This window comes from Cnephaeus nilssonii, assembly GCF_951640355.1.
Source record: "Cnephaeus nilssonii genome assembly, chromosome: 6".
NCBI lineage: Eukaryota > Metazoa > Chordata > Mammalia > Chiroptera > Vespertilionidae > Cnephaeus > Cnephaeus nilssonii.
Window position 1 is genome coordinate 101,329,257 of NC_137077.1, and position 17,166 is coordinate 101,346,422.

Consider the following 17,166-nt stretch of genomic DNA (forward strand, 5'->3'; position numbering starts at 1 on the left):
ACCACTCCCAAAAGAAACTGGGTAGCAAAGCAGTTGGATCCAAGACATAGAAACAATTAAAACGTTACAGCAAAAAAATGGGGAGACAAAAAAAAAATCCCCAAAAGAAAGTAAAAGAGGAATCACCAGAAAGGGAATTAAATGAAATTGAGGCAAGTAACATGTCAGAGAAAGAATTCAGAGCAATGGTTATAAGGATGCTCAAACAGCTGGATGACAAATACACACAACTCAATGAGAATTACAAGGAGCTGAATGAGAATGTTACCAACATGAAAAGAAACCATGAGGAAATGTAGAATGACATAGCTGCAATAAAGAACACAATGGAAGGTTTAAACAGTAGACTAGAAGAGGCTGAGGACCACATCAGTGAATTAGAAGACAAGTTGGAAAAAACACACAAACACAGCAGCAACTGTAAAGAAAACTTAAAAAGCAGGAGGAGAGCCTACGGGAGCTTTGTGGTAACATGAAATGAAACAACATCCGCATAATAAGGGTACCAGAAGGAGGGGAAGTGGAGCAAGGAATAGAAAACCTGTTTGAGCCCTGACCAGTTTGGCTCAGTGGATAGAGCGTCGGCCTGCGGACTGGGGGGTCCCAGGTTCGATTCCAGTCAAGGGCATGTGCCTTGTTTGCGGGCACATCCAAAGTGGGGGTGTGCAGGAGGCAGCTGGTCGATGTTTCTCTCTCATCGATGTTTCTGGCTCTCTGTCCCTCTCCCTTCCTCTCTATGGAAGATCAATAATATATATATATATATATATATATATATATATATATATATATATATATATATATCCTGTTTGAAGAAATAATGACAGAAAACTTCCCTGATGTTGGCAAGAAAAAACCCACATACATAGAGCCCCAAACAAGATGAACCCAAAAAGACCAACACCAAGACACATCATAATTAAATGGGCAAACATCAATGACAAAGTAAGAATCTTAAAGGCTGCCAGACAGAGACAGAAAGTTACCTACAAGGGATCTCCCATTAGAATATCAACTTATTTCTCAAAAGAAACAAACCAGGCCAGAAGGGAATGGAATGAAATATACGAAGTGATGCAAAGCAAGGGACTGAAACCAAGAATACTTACCCAGCAAGACTATAATTCAAAATTGAATGTGGAATCAGGAGCTTCACAGACAAAAAAGGGCTAAGAGAGTTTATTACCACCAAGCAAGCAATGCAAGAAATGCTAAAGGGATTGCTGTAAAAAGAAGAAACAGAAAGGAAAGAAGGAACACAAACATAAAGAATAAAAAAGGCAACAAACAAATACTTATCAATAGTAACATTAAATGTAAATGGATTAAATGCTCCAATAAAAAGACCTATGGTAGCTGAATGGATAAGAACACATGACCCATATATTTGCTGTCTGCAAGAGATCCAACTTGGATTCATACAGACTGATAGTGAAAGGATGAAAAAAAAAATTTCAAGCAAATGGAAATGAGAAAAAAGCTGGGGTAGCAATACTTATATCTGACAAAATAGACCTCAAAGTGAAGTTCATAACAAGAGATAAGGAAGGCCACTTCATAATACAAAAGGGAGCAATTCAACAAGAGGATATAACTCTGGTAAACATGTATGTACCCAATACAGGAGCACCCAAATACATAAAACAACTTCTGAAAGATATCAAGGGAGAGATCGACAACAATACAATCATAGTGGCGGCCTTTAATACCCCACTGACACCACTGGATATCCTCTAAACAAAAAATTAACAAAGAAACAGCAATTCTAAATGACTCACTAGATCAGATGGACTTAATTGACATCTTCAGAACATTTCACCCCAAAGCTACAGAATATACATTCTTCTCAAGTACATGGGACATTTTCAAAGATAGACCACATATTGGGACACAGGCAAAGTCTCTGCAAATTCAAGAAGATATAAATCTTAACAAGCATCTTCTCAGATCACAATGGCATAAAATTAGAAATCAACTACAATAAAAACAATGAAAAAAAAATCAAACACTCGGAGGCTAAATAGCATGCTATTAAACAATGATTGGGTTACCAAAGAGATCAAAGAAGAATTAAAAAGCATCCTGGAAACAAATAACAATGAAAACACAACAATCCAAAATCCATGGGACACAATGAAAGCAGTCCTAAGAGGAAGTTCATAGCTCTACAGGCCTACCTCCAAAAACAAGAAAAAATGGTAATAAATTATCTAACCTTGCAACTTAAATAATTAGAAAGAGAGCAACAAGAAAAGCCCACAAACCAAAAGGAAGGAAATAACAAAGATCAGAGCAGAAATAAACTACATAGAGATGAAAAAAATAATACAAAAGATCAATGAAAACAAAGAGCTGGTTCTTTGAAAGGATAAACAAGATTGATGAACCTCTAGCCAGGCTCACCAAGAAGCAAAGAGAGAGGACCCCAATGAACAAAATCAGAAATTAAAGAGGTGAAGTAACAACTGACCCCACAGATATACAAAGGATTATAAAAAAAAATACTACCAACAACTCTATTCCTGCAAACTGGACAACCTCAATGAAATGGACATATTCCTAGAAAAATACAAGCTTCGAAAACTCAATCAGGAAGAATAAAAAGAAACTGAATAGGCCAATAACTACTGATGAAATTAAAACAGTAGTCAAAAAGCTTCCAGCAAACAAAAGCCCTGGACCGGATGGCTTCACAGGGGAGTTTTACCAACCATTCAAAGAAGAACTATAACCAATCCTTCTAGGACTATTCCAAAAAATTCAAGAGGAAGGAGCAATTCCAAGCTCTTTCTATGAATTCAGCATTACCCTATTCCCGAAACCAGATAGACACTACAAAGAAAGAGAATTACAGGCCAATATCCCTCATGAACATAGATGCTAAAATCCTCAACAAAATTCTAGCAAACTGGATCCAGCATTACATTAGAAAGATCATACACCATGACCAAGTGGGATTTATTCCAGGGATGCAAGGCTGGTACAATATCCTTAAATCAATAAACGTGATACATCACATAAACAAATTGAGACAAAAATCTCATCATCATATCAATTGATTCAGAAAAGGCATTTGACAAAGTCCAACAACCTTTTCTGATAAAAATGCTCAGCAAAGTGGGAAAAGAGGGATCATACCTCAACATTATAAAAGTCTTATATGACAAACCTACAGCCAACATCATACTCAATGGGCAAAAACTAAAACCATTTTCCATAAGAACAGGAACAAGACAGGGATGCACACTTTCACCCCTCCTGTTCAACATAGTACTGGAAGTGCTAGCCAAAGCAATCAGATAAGAAGAAGAAATAAAAGGCATCCAAATTGGAAAAGAAGTAAAATTGTCATTATTCACAGATGACATGATATTGTACATAGAAAACCCTAAAGACTCCATCAAAAAATTATTAGACTTAATAAATGAATTCGGCAATGTAGCAGGATACAAAATTAACGCCAAGAAATTTATGGCATTTTTATACACCAGTAGTGAACTTACAGAAAGAGAGACTAAAAAATAAAAAATCCCATTTACCATTGCACCAAAAAAATTAAGATACCTGGGAATAAAGTTAACTAAGGAGGTAAAAGACCTGTACTCGAAAAACTACAGGATACTGAAAAAAGAGATAGAGGAAGACATAAACAGATGGAAGAACATACCATGTTCATGGATTGGTAGAATCAACATAATTAAAATGTCCATATTACCCAAAGCAATCTATAGATTTAATGCACTCCCTATTAAAATACCAACGGCAGATTTGACAGACCTAGAACGAATTCTCCAAAAATTCATCTGGAATAAAAAAGACCCTGAATAGCTGCAACAATCCTGAGAAAGAAGAACAAAGTAGGTGGGAATCTCAATACCGGATTTCAAGCTGTATTGCAAAGCCACTGTTCTCAAAACTGCCTGGTACTGGCAAAAGAGCAGACATATAGACCAATGGAATAGAATAGAGAACCCAGAAATCGACCCAAACCACTATGCTCAATTAACATTTGACAAAGGAGGCAAGAGCATACAATGGAGTCAAGACAGTCTCTTCAATAAATGGTGTTGGGAAAATTGGACAGATACATGCAAAAAAATGAAACTAGACCACCAACTTACACCATACACAAAAATAAACTCAAAATGGATAAAGGATGTAAATGTAAGATGGGAAACCATAAAAATATTAGATGAATCCACAGGCAGCAAAATCTCAGACATATGCTGAAGCAATATCTTCACTGATACAGCTCCTAGGACAATGGAAACTAAAGAGAAAATAAACAAATGGGACTACATCAAAATAAAAATATTCTGCACAGCAAAAGAAACCATCAACAAAACAACAAGAAAGCCCAATGCATGGGAGAACATATTTGCAAATGTTATCAATGATAAAGGTTTAATCTCCAACATTTACAGGGAACTCATACAACTTAACAAAAGGAAGACAAACAACCCAATCAAAAAATGGGCAATGGACCTAAATAGATACTTTTCGAAAGAGGACATAAGGAAGGCCAAGAGATGTATGAAAACAGGCTCAAAGTCACTAACCATCTGAGAGATGCAAATCAAAATGACAACGAGGTACCATCTCACACCTGTCAGAATGGCTATCATCAACAAATCAGCAAATGACAAGTGCTGGCGAGGATGCAGAGAAAAAGGAACCCCCTTGTGCACTGCTGTGGGAATGCAGACTGGTGCAGCCACTGTGGAAAACAGTATGGCGTTTCCTCAAAAAACTAAAAATGGAACTCCCATTTGACCCAGTGATCCCACTTCTAGGAATATATCCCAAGAAACTAGAAACACCAGTCAGAAAGGATATATGCACCCCTATGTTCATAGCAGCACAATTTACTATAACTAAGATTTGGAATCAGCCTAAGTGCCCATCAGCAGATGAGTGGATTAGAAAACTGTGGTACATCTACACAATGGAATACTATGCTGCTGTAAAAAAGAAGGAATTCTTACCATTTGCAGCAGCATGGATGGAACTGGAGAGCATTATGCTAAGTGAAATAAGTCAGAGAAAGATAAATATCACATGATCTCACTCATTTGTGAAATATAATGAACAACATAAACTGATGAACAAAAACAGATCCAGAGACAGAGAAGCATCGATCAGATGCTCAAATCTCAGAGGGAAGGTAGGGGAGGGGAGGGGTAAGGGGGAGAGATCAACCAAAGAACTTGTATGCATGCATATAAGCCTAACCAATGGACACAGATACCAGAGGGGTGAGGGCATGAGCCAGGGCTGGGTGAGGGGGGCAATGGGGAGAAAAGGACACATATATAATACTTTAATCAATAAAGAAAGGAAAACAAAAAACATGGAGTAAAGGAAGCCAGGCACCTAAGATGGCCATTTACATTTCAAAAGCACAATAGCTAAGATCTGGAAACAGCCCAAGTGCCCATCAGTAGATGAGTGGATAAAAAAGCTGTGGTACATTTACACCATGGAATACTATGCAGCAGTAGAAAAGAAGGATCTCTTACCCTTTGAGACAGCATGAAGGGACCTGGAGAACATCATGCTAAGTGAAATAAGCCAGTCAGAGAAAGACAAGTACCGCACAATCTCACTCATATGTGGAATCTCAAAGGGAAGGCGGGGGAGGGAGGGTGAGAGGGAAGAGATCAACTAAAGACCTTGTATGCATATAAGCATAACCCATAGACACAGACAATAGGGGGGTGAAGACCTGGGGTGGGGGGTGGGGGTGGAGGTGGGCTAGAAGAGGTCAATTGGGGGGAAGGGGACATGTGTAATACTTTCAACAATAGATTAAAAAAAATACAAAAAATTTTTCAAAATAATTTTTGTAACTTAATTTTTACAATATCCTGTTATACATAATTATTAATAACGAACTACAACTTTCGCTAATGACTATTATAATCGTGTTGCATTCATACTAATACTAGCAGCGAATATTTTAGCAGGTGATTGCCACCTCATTAGTCTTGGACTGACTTGTTTGGTGTGCGCAACAGGAAATATTTCGCTTTCAGAGAACAAGAAAAATAGGTTTATTTGTCTTACGCTTATTAATTTGTGCGGTTATTCAGTGTCTGGTAAGTTAATGTTCAAGAAAATATATTAATTGTTATTAAAATATTCTATTATTTTTTAAAAAATAAAAAATACAATAAAAATAAAAACACCAATTAAAAGACAACAAATAAATAGTATGAAATGAAAAAAATACATTTTCAAAGTAACCCCACAGAGAAGTTCTAGGTGCCATGAAAATGACCCAGGCTATGGCCTGCTCACTGGTGGATGGTTCTCAGCACTGTCTTGAGTAGCCCTGATTTGCTGGCCATTTTTCCTGTCCCTAGCCTCAGCATCCTTCAGGCCCAAGCCCCTCAGTGCTCAGCCAGACAATGTTTAAGCCCAACACAACCTGCACTTTTCCCCTGCTCAAGATCATTGTAGTTACTATTGGACTTGTGGGCATCCAGACGGTTCACGTTTATCTCTGGGAAAGTGGGAAAAGGAGATGTCTGCCTTTTATTATACAAATACCTACAGTTTGAATTTTGTATTATGAGAGGGAATTAATTTTGTAAAATGGCTTTGAGTTTTAGTTCTCCTTAGAAAAGCCATTCCCACTCAAAGATTATTATTTTTTATATTCTCCTGCTTTTCATTTAGTATCTTTACAGTTTTATTTTTAATATTTAAATCTTTACCCCATGTGAAGTTTATTTAAGTAAGAAATGAGATAAGGGTCCAATTTTCTATTTTTTTCCCAGGTGGTTATCCATTTATCCCAGTACACAGCATTGAAGAAATGATGTTTCTTCCACAGAAATAAAAGCTACTTTTATCATACACTAAATACTCTGCTTTGGTGTATTTGTGGACTCGTTATTCTGTTTATGCATCTATTTATATACCACCTCATATTTTAATTAATATAGCTTTATAATGCATTTTTAATGTGTAGTCTGGTTAATCCTCCCTCATTACTTGTTTTCAACCCTGCCAATGTCAAGTTTTTAGAAAAACACGTGCTGTAGAATCAGCTTTTTATTTCTTCTAAGGAAATGTTGTTAATACTTTTACTGTGATACCATTAATTTTACAGGTTAATTCAAGAAAAACTGGCATCCTTCTGATAAGTGCAAGTGTCTTCTGGATCCCTCAAAGACTGTGGAAAGTTTTTTTCTGATGGACTTTGTATGTTTCTTTTTAAGTTTCTTATTACGTATTTAATTAAGGATCCAGATTAAATCATATTTTCTTCTGCTTCCTATGACTTCATTTAAGTCTTAATATAAAGTGTTTATTCAAAGCAAACAGAAAACTATAGTGGTGTTAAATAGTATCTGGGCATTCTAATTAGAGCTTTCTCTTTAAGTTTTGGACTATCCTTAGATTAGATACACATGGAAAACTCATAAAATAGATAATCACCTTTATTTCTTTTTATTGAATTTTAGAGAGAGACAGAGGAGGAAGAGGAGGAGGAGGAGAAAGAGAGAGAGAGGAAGATGGATTTGTTGTTCCACTTATTCATGGGTTGATTTTTGTATGTGCCCTGATGGGGATCAAACCCACAACATGGGCATATATTAGGATGACACTCTATAACCAACTGAGCTACCCGGCCAGGGCTGACAATCACCTTTCTTCAATGATACTGTCTTCAAGAAGCAATTCCTATCCATACACTGCACTTCAAGTATCCTATATAATAAAGAGCTAATTGTCCCCTTGACCAAGAGTTTGACCAGGGGGCAGGGCCGGCCTGCCAACTGCCCGCGGCCCCTCCCCCTGGCCATCCCCGCCCCTGATTGCCCCCCCCCACCCTGATGCGGGGCGGGGCTGGCCGGCCAACCATCTGTGTCCCCTCCCCCCCATCGGCCGGACCCCACCCCACCCATGCACGAATTCGTGCACCGGGCCTCTAGTAAATAATAATAAACACATTATTTAAATTATAGACCAGGTACTTATAATGCAAAATGTTTGATTTCCTCTGGAATAGAGTTAGCTGGCTGATTTTAACTGACAAGACCCATGTCATATATAAAAAAAAATTGAGACCGACCAGTGTGGCTTAGTGGTTAAGTGTCGATCTATGAACCAGGAGATCACAGTTCCATTCTTGGTCAGCGCACATGCCAAGATTCAGTCCGCAGTAGGGGGCATGTAGGAGGCAACCGATCAATAATTGTCTCATATCATTAATGTTTATATCTCTCTCCCTCTTCCTTCCTCTTTAAAATCAATAAAAATATATTTTAAAAATTTTTGCTTGAAAAAAAAAAAGTAAGACACTCCACATTTGTGAGGCTGAAAAGCTTGGCAAGAGAAGATGGTGCACTCTTACCGGGACAGGATGCCCACAAAGCTTCGCACAGGAGAGCCATGCAACAAGGGCTTCACGTTGCCAAGCTGGCTCAAAAACTCTGTGGCTTCATTCACTCTGCCAACTCTAAATATCTGCAGGACGTTCACTGGACTTCTACTGTAGGAATCAGAAGAAAAACAAAGTGAAAAATCATTATCAGCAGAAACCACAAAACAGCCCAAATGTCTGATGCAATGAATCCTAACACATTTTATCTTCAAAATATTATGCAGCCATTAAAAAAAATCACACTCAAAAAATAAAGCCATGAAGTAAAACTTACAGTAAAATATAAATTTTAATAGTAGGTTACAAAACTATATGCATAGTATGATCCAAAATGTTATCTTATATATGCTATATAGAATACACAGTTTGAATGAGCTCATTCATTCACTCATGCGTTCAGTGATTAGACTCCGTGCCAAGTATTCTGCCACGCACTGGAAATAAGATAGCATGGTCTCTGGGGCTTCACGGAGGTTACGTTCTAATGAAAGATAAAAATCAACAAGTTAACAAAGGCCTGATTTTAAGTGCTACTAAAGAAACAACCAGGCCCTGGCCGGTCGTTCAGTGGTTAGAGCGTCAGTTTGAGGACTGAAGGGTTGAGGGTTTAACTCCCGGTCAAGAGCACAAACCTTGGTTGCATGTTCATCTCCGCCCCAGTTGGGGCAAGTGTGGGAGGCAATCAGTCGATGTGTCTCTCTCACATTAATGTTTCTCTCTCTCTCCCCCTCCTACTCTCTCTAAAAAATATATCAATGGAATAAATATCTCCAGATGAGGATTAAAAAACAACAAACCAACCAGGTTCAGAGAGAGGTGGTCAAGAAAGGCCTCTCTTTGGAGGTGACATGTGTTGGAAGATGGCGTAGTACATATTTTAAAGATCTAACTGCTCATTATGGGAAAACATATTGGATAGGGCAGGAGTGGCAAGAACATCAGGAAGGGGGTTGGTATAAACGAGATAACAGTGTTCTGCACTAAAGATGGCAACATTGTAAAAGAAAACCAGTGAATTAAAGATATTTGGAGGCAGAACAGACAGAACATGTGGTGATGTGGGGAAGAGGGAGAGAGAATCATCAGTGGCTCAGGGTGGGTGGCTAAAATGGGGAAACAAAGGGAAAGACTGGGGGTACTACTGAGGGAAAGAGTTGTAGGTACCAAGGGGTGATGAAAGCTTATTGAGCCGTCTTCCCAGCTCCACACTCAGTGGTGTCAGGTCAGTAGCTTGATATGAGCTATGGTAGGAGTATTTACACCACAGAAATCAGCAAATATTATAAATCAGGACTTTTATTCAGAGAGCTGGCCTACTAGGACACCCCTGGGTGAAGAGGAGAATCAATAATTCAATTTGGAATATGTTCTACACCAAAGTATTTACAGTGGTTATATAATCCTGGGTTATCTCTGGGTGGGAAGATTTGGAGTGATCTTTGATTCTCTTTATGTTTTTTAACGTTAATCTTTATCCGATGACATTTTTTCATTGATTTTTAGAGAGTGAAAGGGAGGAACGGGGAGAGCGAGAGAGAGAGAAACATCAGTGAGAGAGAGACACAGCAATTGGTTCTCTCCAGCTCATGCCCCGACTGGGGTGGGGATAACCTGCAACCCAGGTAGGTGCCCTTGACTGGGAATGGAACCCACGACCCTTTGGTATGCAGGCAACACGCTTATCACTGAGCCACACCAGCCAGGGCTCTTCATGTTTTTATATAGTTTCTAAATTTTCAACAAAGAATATAAATTTTAGAACAACAAAAATATAGTTTAAAAATCATTATTAGTGAAACGAAATGGAGAAAGTGTAACTTTCCCAGCAGCAGAATCTCTCCCTTGGAAGAGGCCCACCTTTGTTGTGTAAATACTTGGGGCAGGAGGTGAGATCTCTAAGGGCTTGCTTGACTCACATTAGATGGTTGAACTGCACCCCCCTCCTCAGCTGTTCCTTCCCTTTGACTCCGTGTTTGGCTTCTTTCACTCAGCATAATGTTTTCAAGGTGCATCTGTGTTGCAGCATGTGCGAGTGCTTCATTCCTTTTCATGGCTGAATAATATTCCATTATATGTATATACCATAATTTTGGAATTTCAGTTGTTTCAACCTTTGGGCTTTTGAATAGTGCTGCTATGAACATTCGTGTACAAGTATCTGTTTTAGAACTTGTTTTCAGTTATTTTGGGTCTATAAGGAGGAGTGAACTTACTGAGGCAAACAATCATTCTGTGTTTGATTTTTGAGGAATCACCAAATTGCAGCTGCACCACTTTACATTCCACAAGCAATGTGTGAGGGTTCCTATTTCTCCACATCCTCACCAACACGTATAATTTTCCAGTTTAAAAAATATAACCATCTTAGTGGGTGGGAAGTGGTATTGGGAATGGAATTTGAGGATGATCACCCAAGGAAGACAGAACGTATTTTGAGATAGGTCTGAATCCATCCACGGGGAGGCATGGCTGGGTCTGGTCCTAGTGAAGTGCTGGAAAACCAACTCCTAACAACAGCAAAACCGACACGGGATCTGATTGGTAGCATTTGCTGACTTCCATGGTGTAAAGTCTCCGACCAGAGCTGATTTCAAGTTACTAATGGTTTAGCAATCAGTTAACAAAATTTCTAAAAATTTACCCACTGGCCTCTGCAAGCTGGTATGAGCAGCTGCCATGCACCGCCTTGGGCTCTAAGGCGTGTGCGAGGCTGATGCAGGTTTGCCTGGATGATATCCGAGACCCAAGATGCCAGCAATACCCAAAGGAGAGACATTAGGCAGAGGAGTGCTGCCATAGGTTGAACGACCAAGCCCATGAAAGTTGTCCCCACCCTTGAGAATAATCAATAAAAGTAGTTTCTGAACCTTTAGAGCCTTTAGCCGAGGTGATTCCACAGAGGTACTAACACACCACTGAGGGCTTGTCTGAGCAGCAGATTATCTGTGTTTGTTGTTACTCTTGCTGCCCGAGGTTGCAGAGTGCACACCAGCACAAGAGACAGGAACGTGCACAGTCAATGAGGCAGCAGACGTTAGTGACATTGAGGGGAGCCATAGCTTTTGACAAGTTTTCCAGGTGTTTATGCCAGAGTGGTCATTTTAGAAACTGCCATACACATATATTTTTTTGTAATTTAAAATCTTAATTTAGGTGCATTTTCTTATGTAATACCCTTCAAACACAAACTTAAATACCCTTTGATTTAAATTTTTAAAATTTAATTCTCATCAAGATTGGATAACCTTGAAATCCGAGCAGAATAGTAGGGAGTGTTTTCAAGCATAGCATACTGCCTACTATTACAAGCACAGACAAAAGTAATTGGTCATCACAACACAGTTATCTTGTTACTGAGAATTAATGTATCTAAGTAATTGTGGCAATTGGCTCTGTATCCATATCTGAAAAAGCATTACAGAACAGATCCAAACCCATTTCCTTATTCTTACCTGCAATTATTTTGCAATACCTCTTCTCTAAGTCTTAAAAATTCCTCTGAGTTCTGTTCCACATGCTCAATCTTGCATCTCAAAGCTCGGTATTTGGCAAGAAATGGCGGGTTGGGTTTGGACAGATTAGTTTCACAGACATTAACCATGTCTCTTATTAGCTGTGGATAAAAATGATACACAGATGTTAGAATTATCATATATGCAAATATTTATATCATGTTACACTTTCTCAAAAAGATTGGAAAATAACCTTTATTCTCCAAAGCTTTTTGTTTGTTTGTTAATCGACACCTGAGGATATTTTTTCCACCGATTTTTTTTATAGAGAGAGTAGGAGGGAAGGAGGGAAGGGGAGAATGAGGGAGAGAGAGAGTAACACTGATGTGAGAGAGACACATCAATTGGTTGCTGCCCACACATGCTCTGATGAACATGCAACCAAGGTATGTGCCCTTGATTGGGAATCGAACCTGAGACCCTTTAGTGTGTGGTCCAATGCTCTTACCACTGAGCCACAGCAGCCAGGATTATTAGCCAAAGCTCTTTTTTGTTGTTTTTAATCCTCACCTGAGGATATTTTTCCATTGATTTTCAGAGAGAGTGGAAGGGAGGGGGAGAGACGGAGAGAAACATCTATGTGAGAGAGACACATTGATTGGTTGCCTCCTACGCATGCCCCAACCAGGGCCGGGATCAAGCTTGCAACAGAGGTATGTGCTGTTAACCAGAATCGAACCCAGGACCCATTAGTCCATGGGCCAATGCTCTATCTACTGAGCCAAACTGGCTAGGGCCAAAGCTCTTGATTAGTATCTGCCTGTACTGTAAGTGGCATTTTTTTAGGGATTTTTTTCTTTATTGATTAAGGTATTACATATGTGTCCTTATCCCCCCATTCCCCCCACCCCACTCCCATTCATGCCCTCACCCCCATGGTGTCTGTGTCCATTGGTTCTGTTTATATGCATGCATACAAGTCCTTTGGTTATCTTTCCCCCTTACCCCTTCCCTCCCCTACCTTCCCTCTGAGGTTTGAGCATCTGATCGATGCTTCTCTGTCTCTGGATCTGTTTTTGTTCATCAGTTTATGTTGTTCATTATAATCCACAAATGAGTGAGATCATGTGATATTTAGCTTTCTCTGACTGGCTTATTTCACTTAGCATAATGCTTTCCAGTTCCATCCATGCTGTTGAAAATGGTAGGAGTTCCTTCTTTTTTACAGCAGCGTAGTATTCCACTGTATAGATGTACCACAGTTTTCTAATCCACTCATCTGCTGACGGGCACTTAGGCTGATTCCAAATCTTAGATATTATAAGTTGTGCTGCTATGGACATAGGGGTGCATATATCCTTTCTGATTGGTGTTTCTACTTTCTTGGGATATATTCCTAGAAGTGGGATCACTGAGTCAAATGGGAGTTCCATTTTTAGTTTTTTGAGGAAACTCCATACTGTTCTCCACAGTGGCTGCCCCAGTCTGCATTCCCACCAGCAATGCACAAGGGTTCCTTTTTCTCCGCATCCTCGCCAGCACTTGTCATTTGTTGATTTGTTGATGATAGCCATTCTAACAGGTGGAGATGGTACCGCATGGTCATTTTGATTTGCATCTCTCAGATGATTAGTGACTTTGGACAGGTTTTCATATATCTCTTGGCTTTCCTTATGTCCTCTTTCAAAAAGTATCTATTTAGGTCCGTTGCCCATTTTTTGATTGGATTGTTTATCTTCCTTTTGTTAAGTTGAATGAGTTCCCTGTAAATGTTGGAGATTAAACCCTTATCGGTGATAACATTGGCAAATACGTTCTCCCATGCAGTGGGCTTTCTTGTTGTTTTGTTGATGGTTTCTTTTGCTGTGCAGAAGCTTTTTATTTTGATGTAGTCCCATTTGTTTATTTTCTCTTTAGTTTCCATTGTCCTAGGAGCTGTATTGGTGAAGATATTGCTTCAGCATATGTCTGAGATTTTGCTGCCTGTAGATTCCTCTAATCTGTATATATAAAAGGCTAATATGCAAAGTGTTCCCTTAAGCATTTGACCAGGAGTTCCATCGCTTGCTATGATGTGTGCTGACCACCTGGGGGCAGTACGGAATGAAGGAAGGCCCTGGCCGGCAGCCGGAAGGCCCCGATTGGCCTTGATCGCTGGCCAGGCCTAGGGACCCTACCCATGCACAAATTTCGTGCACCAGGCCTCTAGTATTTTTATGGTTTCCCGTCTTACATTTAAGTTCATCTATTTTGAGTTTATTTTTGTGTATGGTGTAAGTTGGTGGTCTAGTTTCATTTTTTTTTGCATGTATCTGTCCAATTTGTAAGTGGCATATTAAAGGTAATACACTTACCTCGGTGATAGCAAAATATTTTATGATAATATGATAATAATAATAGTGTACATTATAATAACACTCATTGTTCATAAATATTTTTGGGTACATTATTCCTTTAACTTACACTATAACACTGGACTTATTACTATTATATCTTATTGCCTTCATGTATAGCTGAAGAAAGTGAGACTCTGAATAAATTAATTGCTCAAGATCTCACAGTGAGGAAGGGACAGTGACAAAATAGGAACTTAGATAGATCCACAGACAGCAGGTCAACTCTGCTTAACAAAAATTCATTAAGCATGTTTTATATGCCAATCATCTATTAGATTTGAAAGATTAAAAAATGCATAAGAGCCTAGCCGGTGTGGCTCAGTGGTTGAGCATTGGCCTATGAACCAGGAGGTCATAGTTCGATTCTCAATCAGGGCATATGTCTGGGTTGTGGGCTCAATACTCAGTAGGGAACATGCAGGAGACAGCCGATCAATGATTCTCTCTCATCACTGATGTTTCTATCTCCCTCCCTCTCCCTCTCTGAAAAAAATATATATTTGGGAAAAAAAATGCGTAAGACATGGGGTTCTTCCCTAAGCAGGAACCTAAGAAGATTAATATACTCTTAGGTCATTGAGTTTGGAGGAGGGAACACAGCTCCTGGGTAATCTGAATTAGATTTAATAGGTGAGTGTGCTGCTTTTAGCATCTTTGAGACTAAAGGGCTATTGAAGGAGAGCACTAGGCATTATGCTGCCACTCCTCTTTATGACGCATGGGGAGGGCTTTCTAACTGTAATTCAAACTCACCAGCCATAAAGTAAGGGATTAGGGAGTACAAATTGCTAGTTACAAAAACAGTCACAGGGATGTAAAATATAGCACAGGGAATATAGTCAATATGTCTATAAGATATATAAAAGCCTAAGCGACCATTACGACTGGTTCATCGAATGACCGGTCACTATGATGTGCACTGACCACCAGGGGGCAGATGCAAAACGCAGGAGCTGCCCCTGGTGGTCAGTGTACTCCCACAGCCAACTTCGCACAGCCAGTAAACCTCCTGCAGTCCCTCCCCCGAGGCCAGCCGGATGGTCAGTGTGCTCCCTCAACCAACCTCCCGCGGCCAGCCAACCTCCTGCAGCTGGCTGGCCCTGATCGGCCCCAACCTCCCACGGTCTCTCCCCCTGGCTGGCCAACCTCCTGTGGTCCCTCCCCCCAGCTGGCCGGCCCCAATCAGCCCCGATTGGGGTTGGGCAAGATGGCCCTGATCAGCCCTGATTGCCGGCCAGGCCAAGGGACCCCACTCATGCATGAATTTGTGCACCAGGCCTCTAGTAGTAGTATAATAACTATGTATGATGTCAGGTGGATACTAAATTTACCAGAGTGATCACTTAGTAAGTTATATAAGTCTAATCACTATGTTGTAGACCTGAAATTAATATAATATTATTAGAGGCTCGGTGCATGAATTTGTGCATAGATGGGGTCCAGCCGGCCCACCCCAATGGGAGCCCATTGGGGTGTGTTGGCAGTGGGGGAGGGGCCGTGAGTGGTTGGCCTGCTGGCCCTGCCCCTGATTGGGGTGTTGGGGGCCGATCGGGGGCCAGGTTGGCCTGGAGGGTGCGCGGGCGATCAGGGTCCAGATCAGGTTGGTTGGCTGCCGCAGTACACGTCATAACCACCAGTCATTCTGGTTGTTCTGCCATTCCAGTCGCTGGGCTTTTATAGATATAGACATGGCAATGGTAATTGAAAAATACATTTTTAAAAATTGATGCATTTTTCTAAATAAAAGTAAAAAATTTCTGTATGGTGAAAGAGAACAAGTTAACCACCACCACCAAGTTCACTATAACTTAAGTAAAATAACCAAATAACTGCAGAAAACATTTACAACTCACATCACAGACAAAGCTCCTCAATTGATAAAAATCATGAAGAAAATGGACCTAAAAATCATGAAGAAAATTACCAAGACCCCAAAGAAAAAGAAGCAAAGACCATGAGTAGACAGTTCACAGAAAAAGAAACACAACCGTCCCTTAACCATTTGAAAATTTACTCTGGCTTGCCACACATCTTATCCATAGATGGATAAAGTCTAAAATTGACAAATACACTGTTGGTAGGAATATAGGCAATAGAAACTTATGCTTTGGTGGTGGGAGGATAGAACAGTATCACCCCTGGGAGTGAATCATCAAAGTGTATCACAGTTACATCCTTTAAGCCATCTGAAATGTGGATCACAGTTACATCCTTAAGCCATCTTCGATTGCTGAGGCCACATCCCAGAGATACCCCTGTACAAGTAGGCGATGACAAACATGCAAGTTATTCACTGTGGCACAGTTTGTGATAGGGAAACAATCAAAATGTATGGAGATAGAGGATACCCACCAATCTGGCACATCCCACAGTGGAATACTACAAGGATAATCTCCATGTGTAAGGTATACTAAATGAGGGAAGTAGGTGCAGAACAGTAAAGATGGTACACTACTTTTTATATAAAAATAGAGGAGGGGGAATAATTATCATTTTTATTCATTGTTATTAAATACTAGAGGCCCAGTGCACGGATTTGTGCACCAATGGGGTCCCTCAGCCTGGCCTGTGCCCTCTCACAATCTGAGACCCCTTGGGCGATGTCGGATAGCCGGTTTCGGCCCAATCCCTGTAGGCCCGATCCAGACAGGAGGGAGCCTGATCCTGTGTGTTGAGTGTCTGTCCCCTGGTGGCCAGTGTGCATCATAGCTACCGGCCAGTGGTCCGGTCATCGGATCGTCCGGTCGTAATGGTCACTTACACTTTTATATATATAGATTATTCCACCTTCTATTTTTACATAAAGTAATATGCTATGTTTTCATTCATATGGATTTTCATAAAGAAGTTATGCAAAGACAAACAAGAAACTAGTAAAAATGGTTATCTATTAGGGTGGGGAATAGGAATGGGTCAGAATGGA

At 40.0% G+C, this 17,166-nt stretch overlaps 1 protein-coding gene across 1 annotated transcript in view; it reads right to left on the minus strand.

The window, feature by feature from the left end:
* PARP4 (poly(ADP-ribose) polymerase family member 4) overlaps nucleotides 1-17,166 on the minus strand; it is a 132,226-nt gene that overhangs the window by 92,401 nt on the left and 22,659 nt on the right. The window contains 2 exon segments of the mRNA XM_079773967.1: nucleotides 8,366-8,503; nucleotides 11,848-12,008. Coding sequence (XP_079630093.1) covers nucleotides 8,366-8,503; nucleotides 11,848-12,008 — 299 coding nt within the window.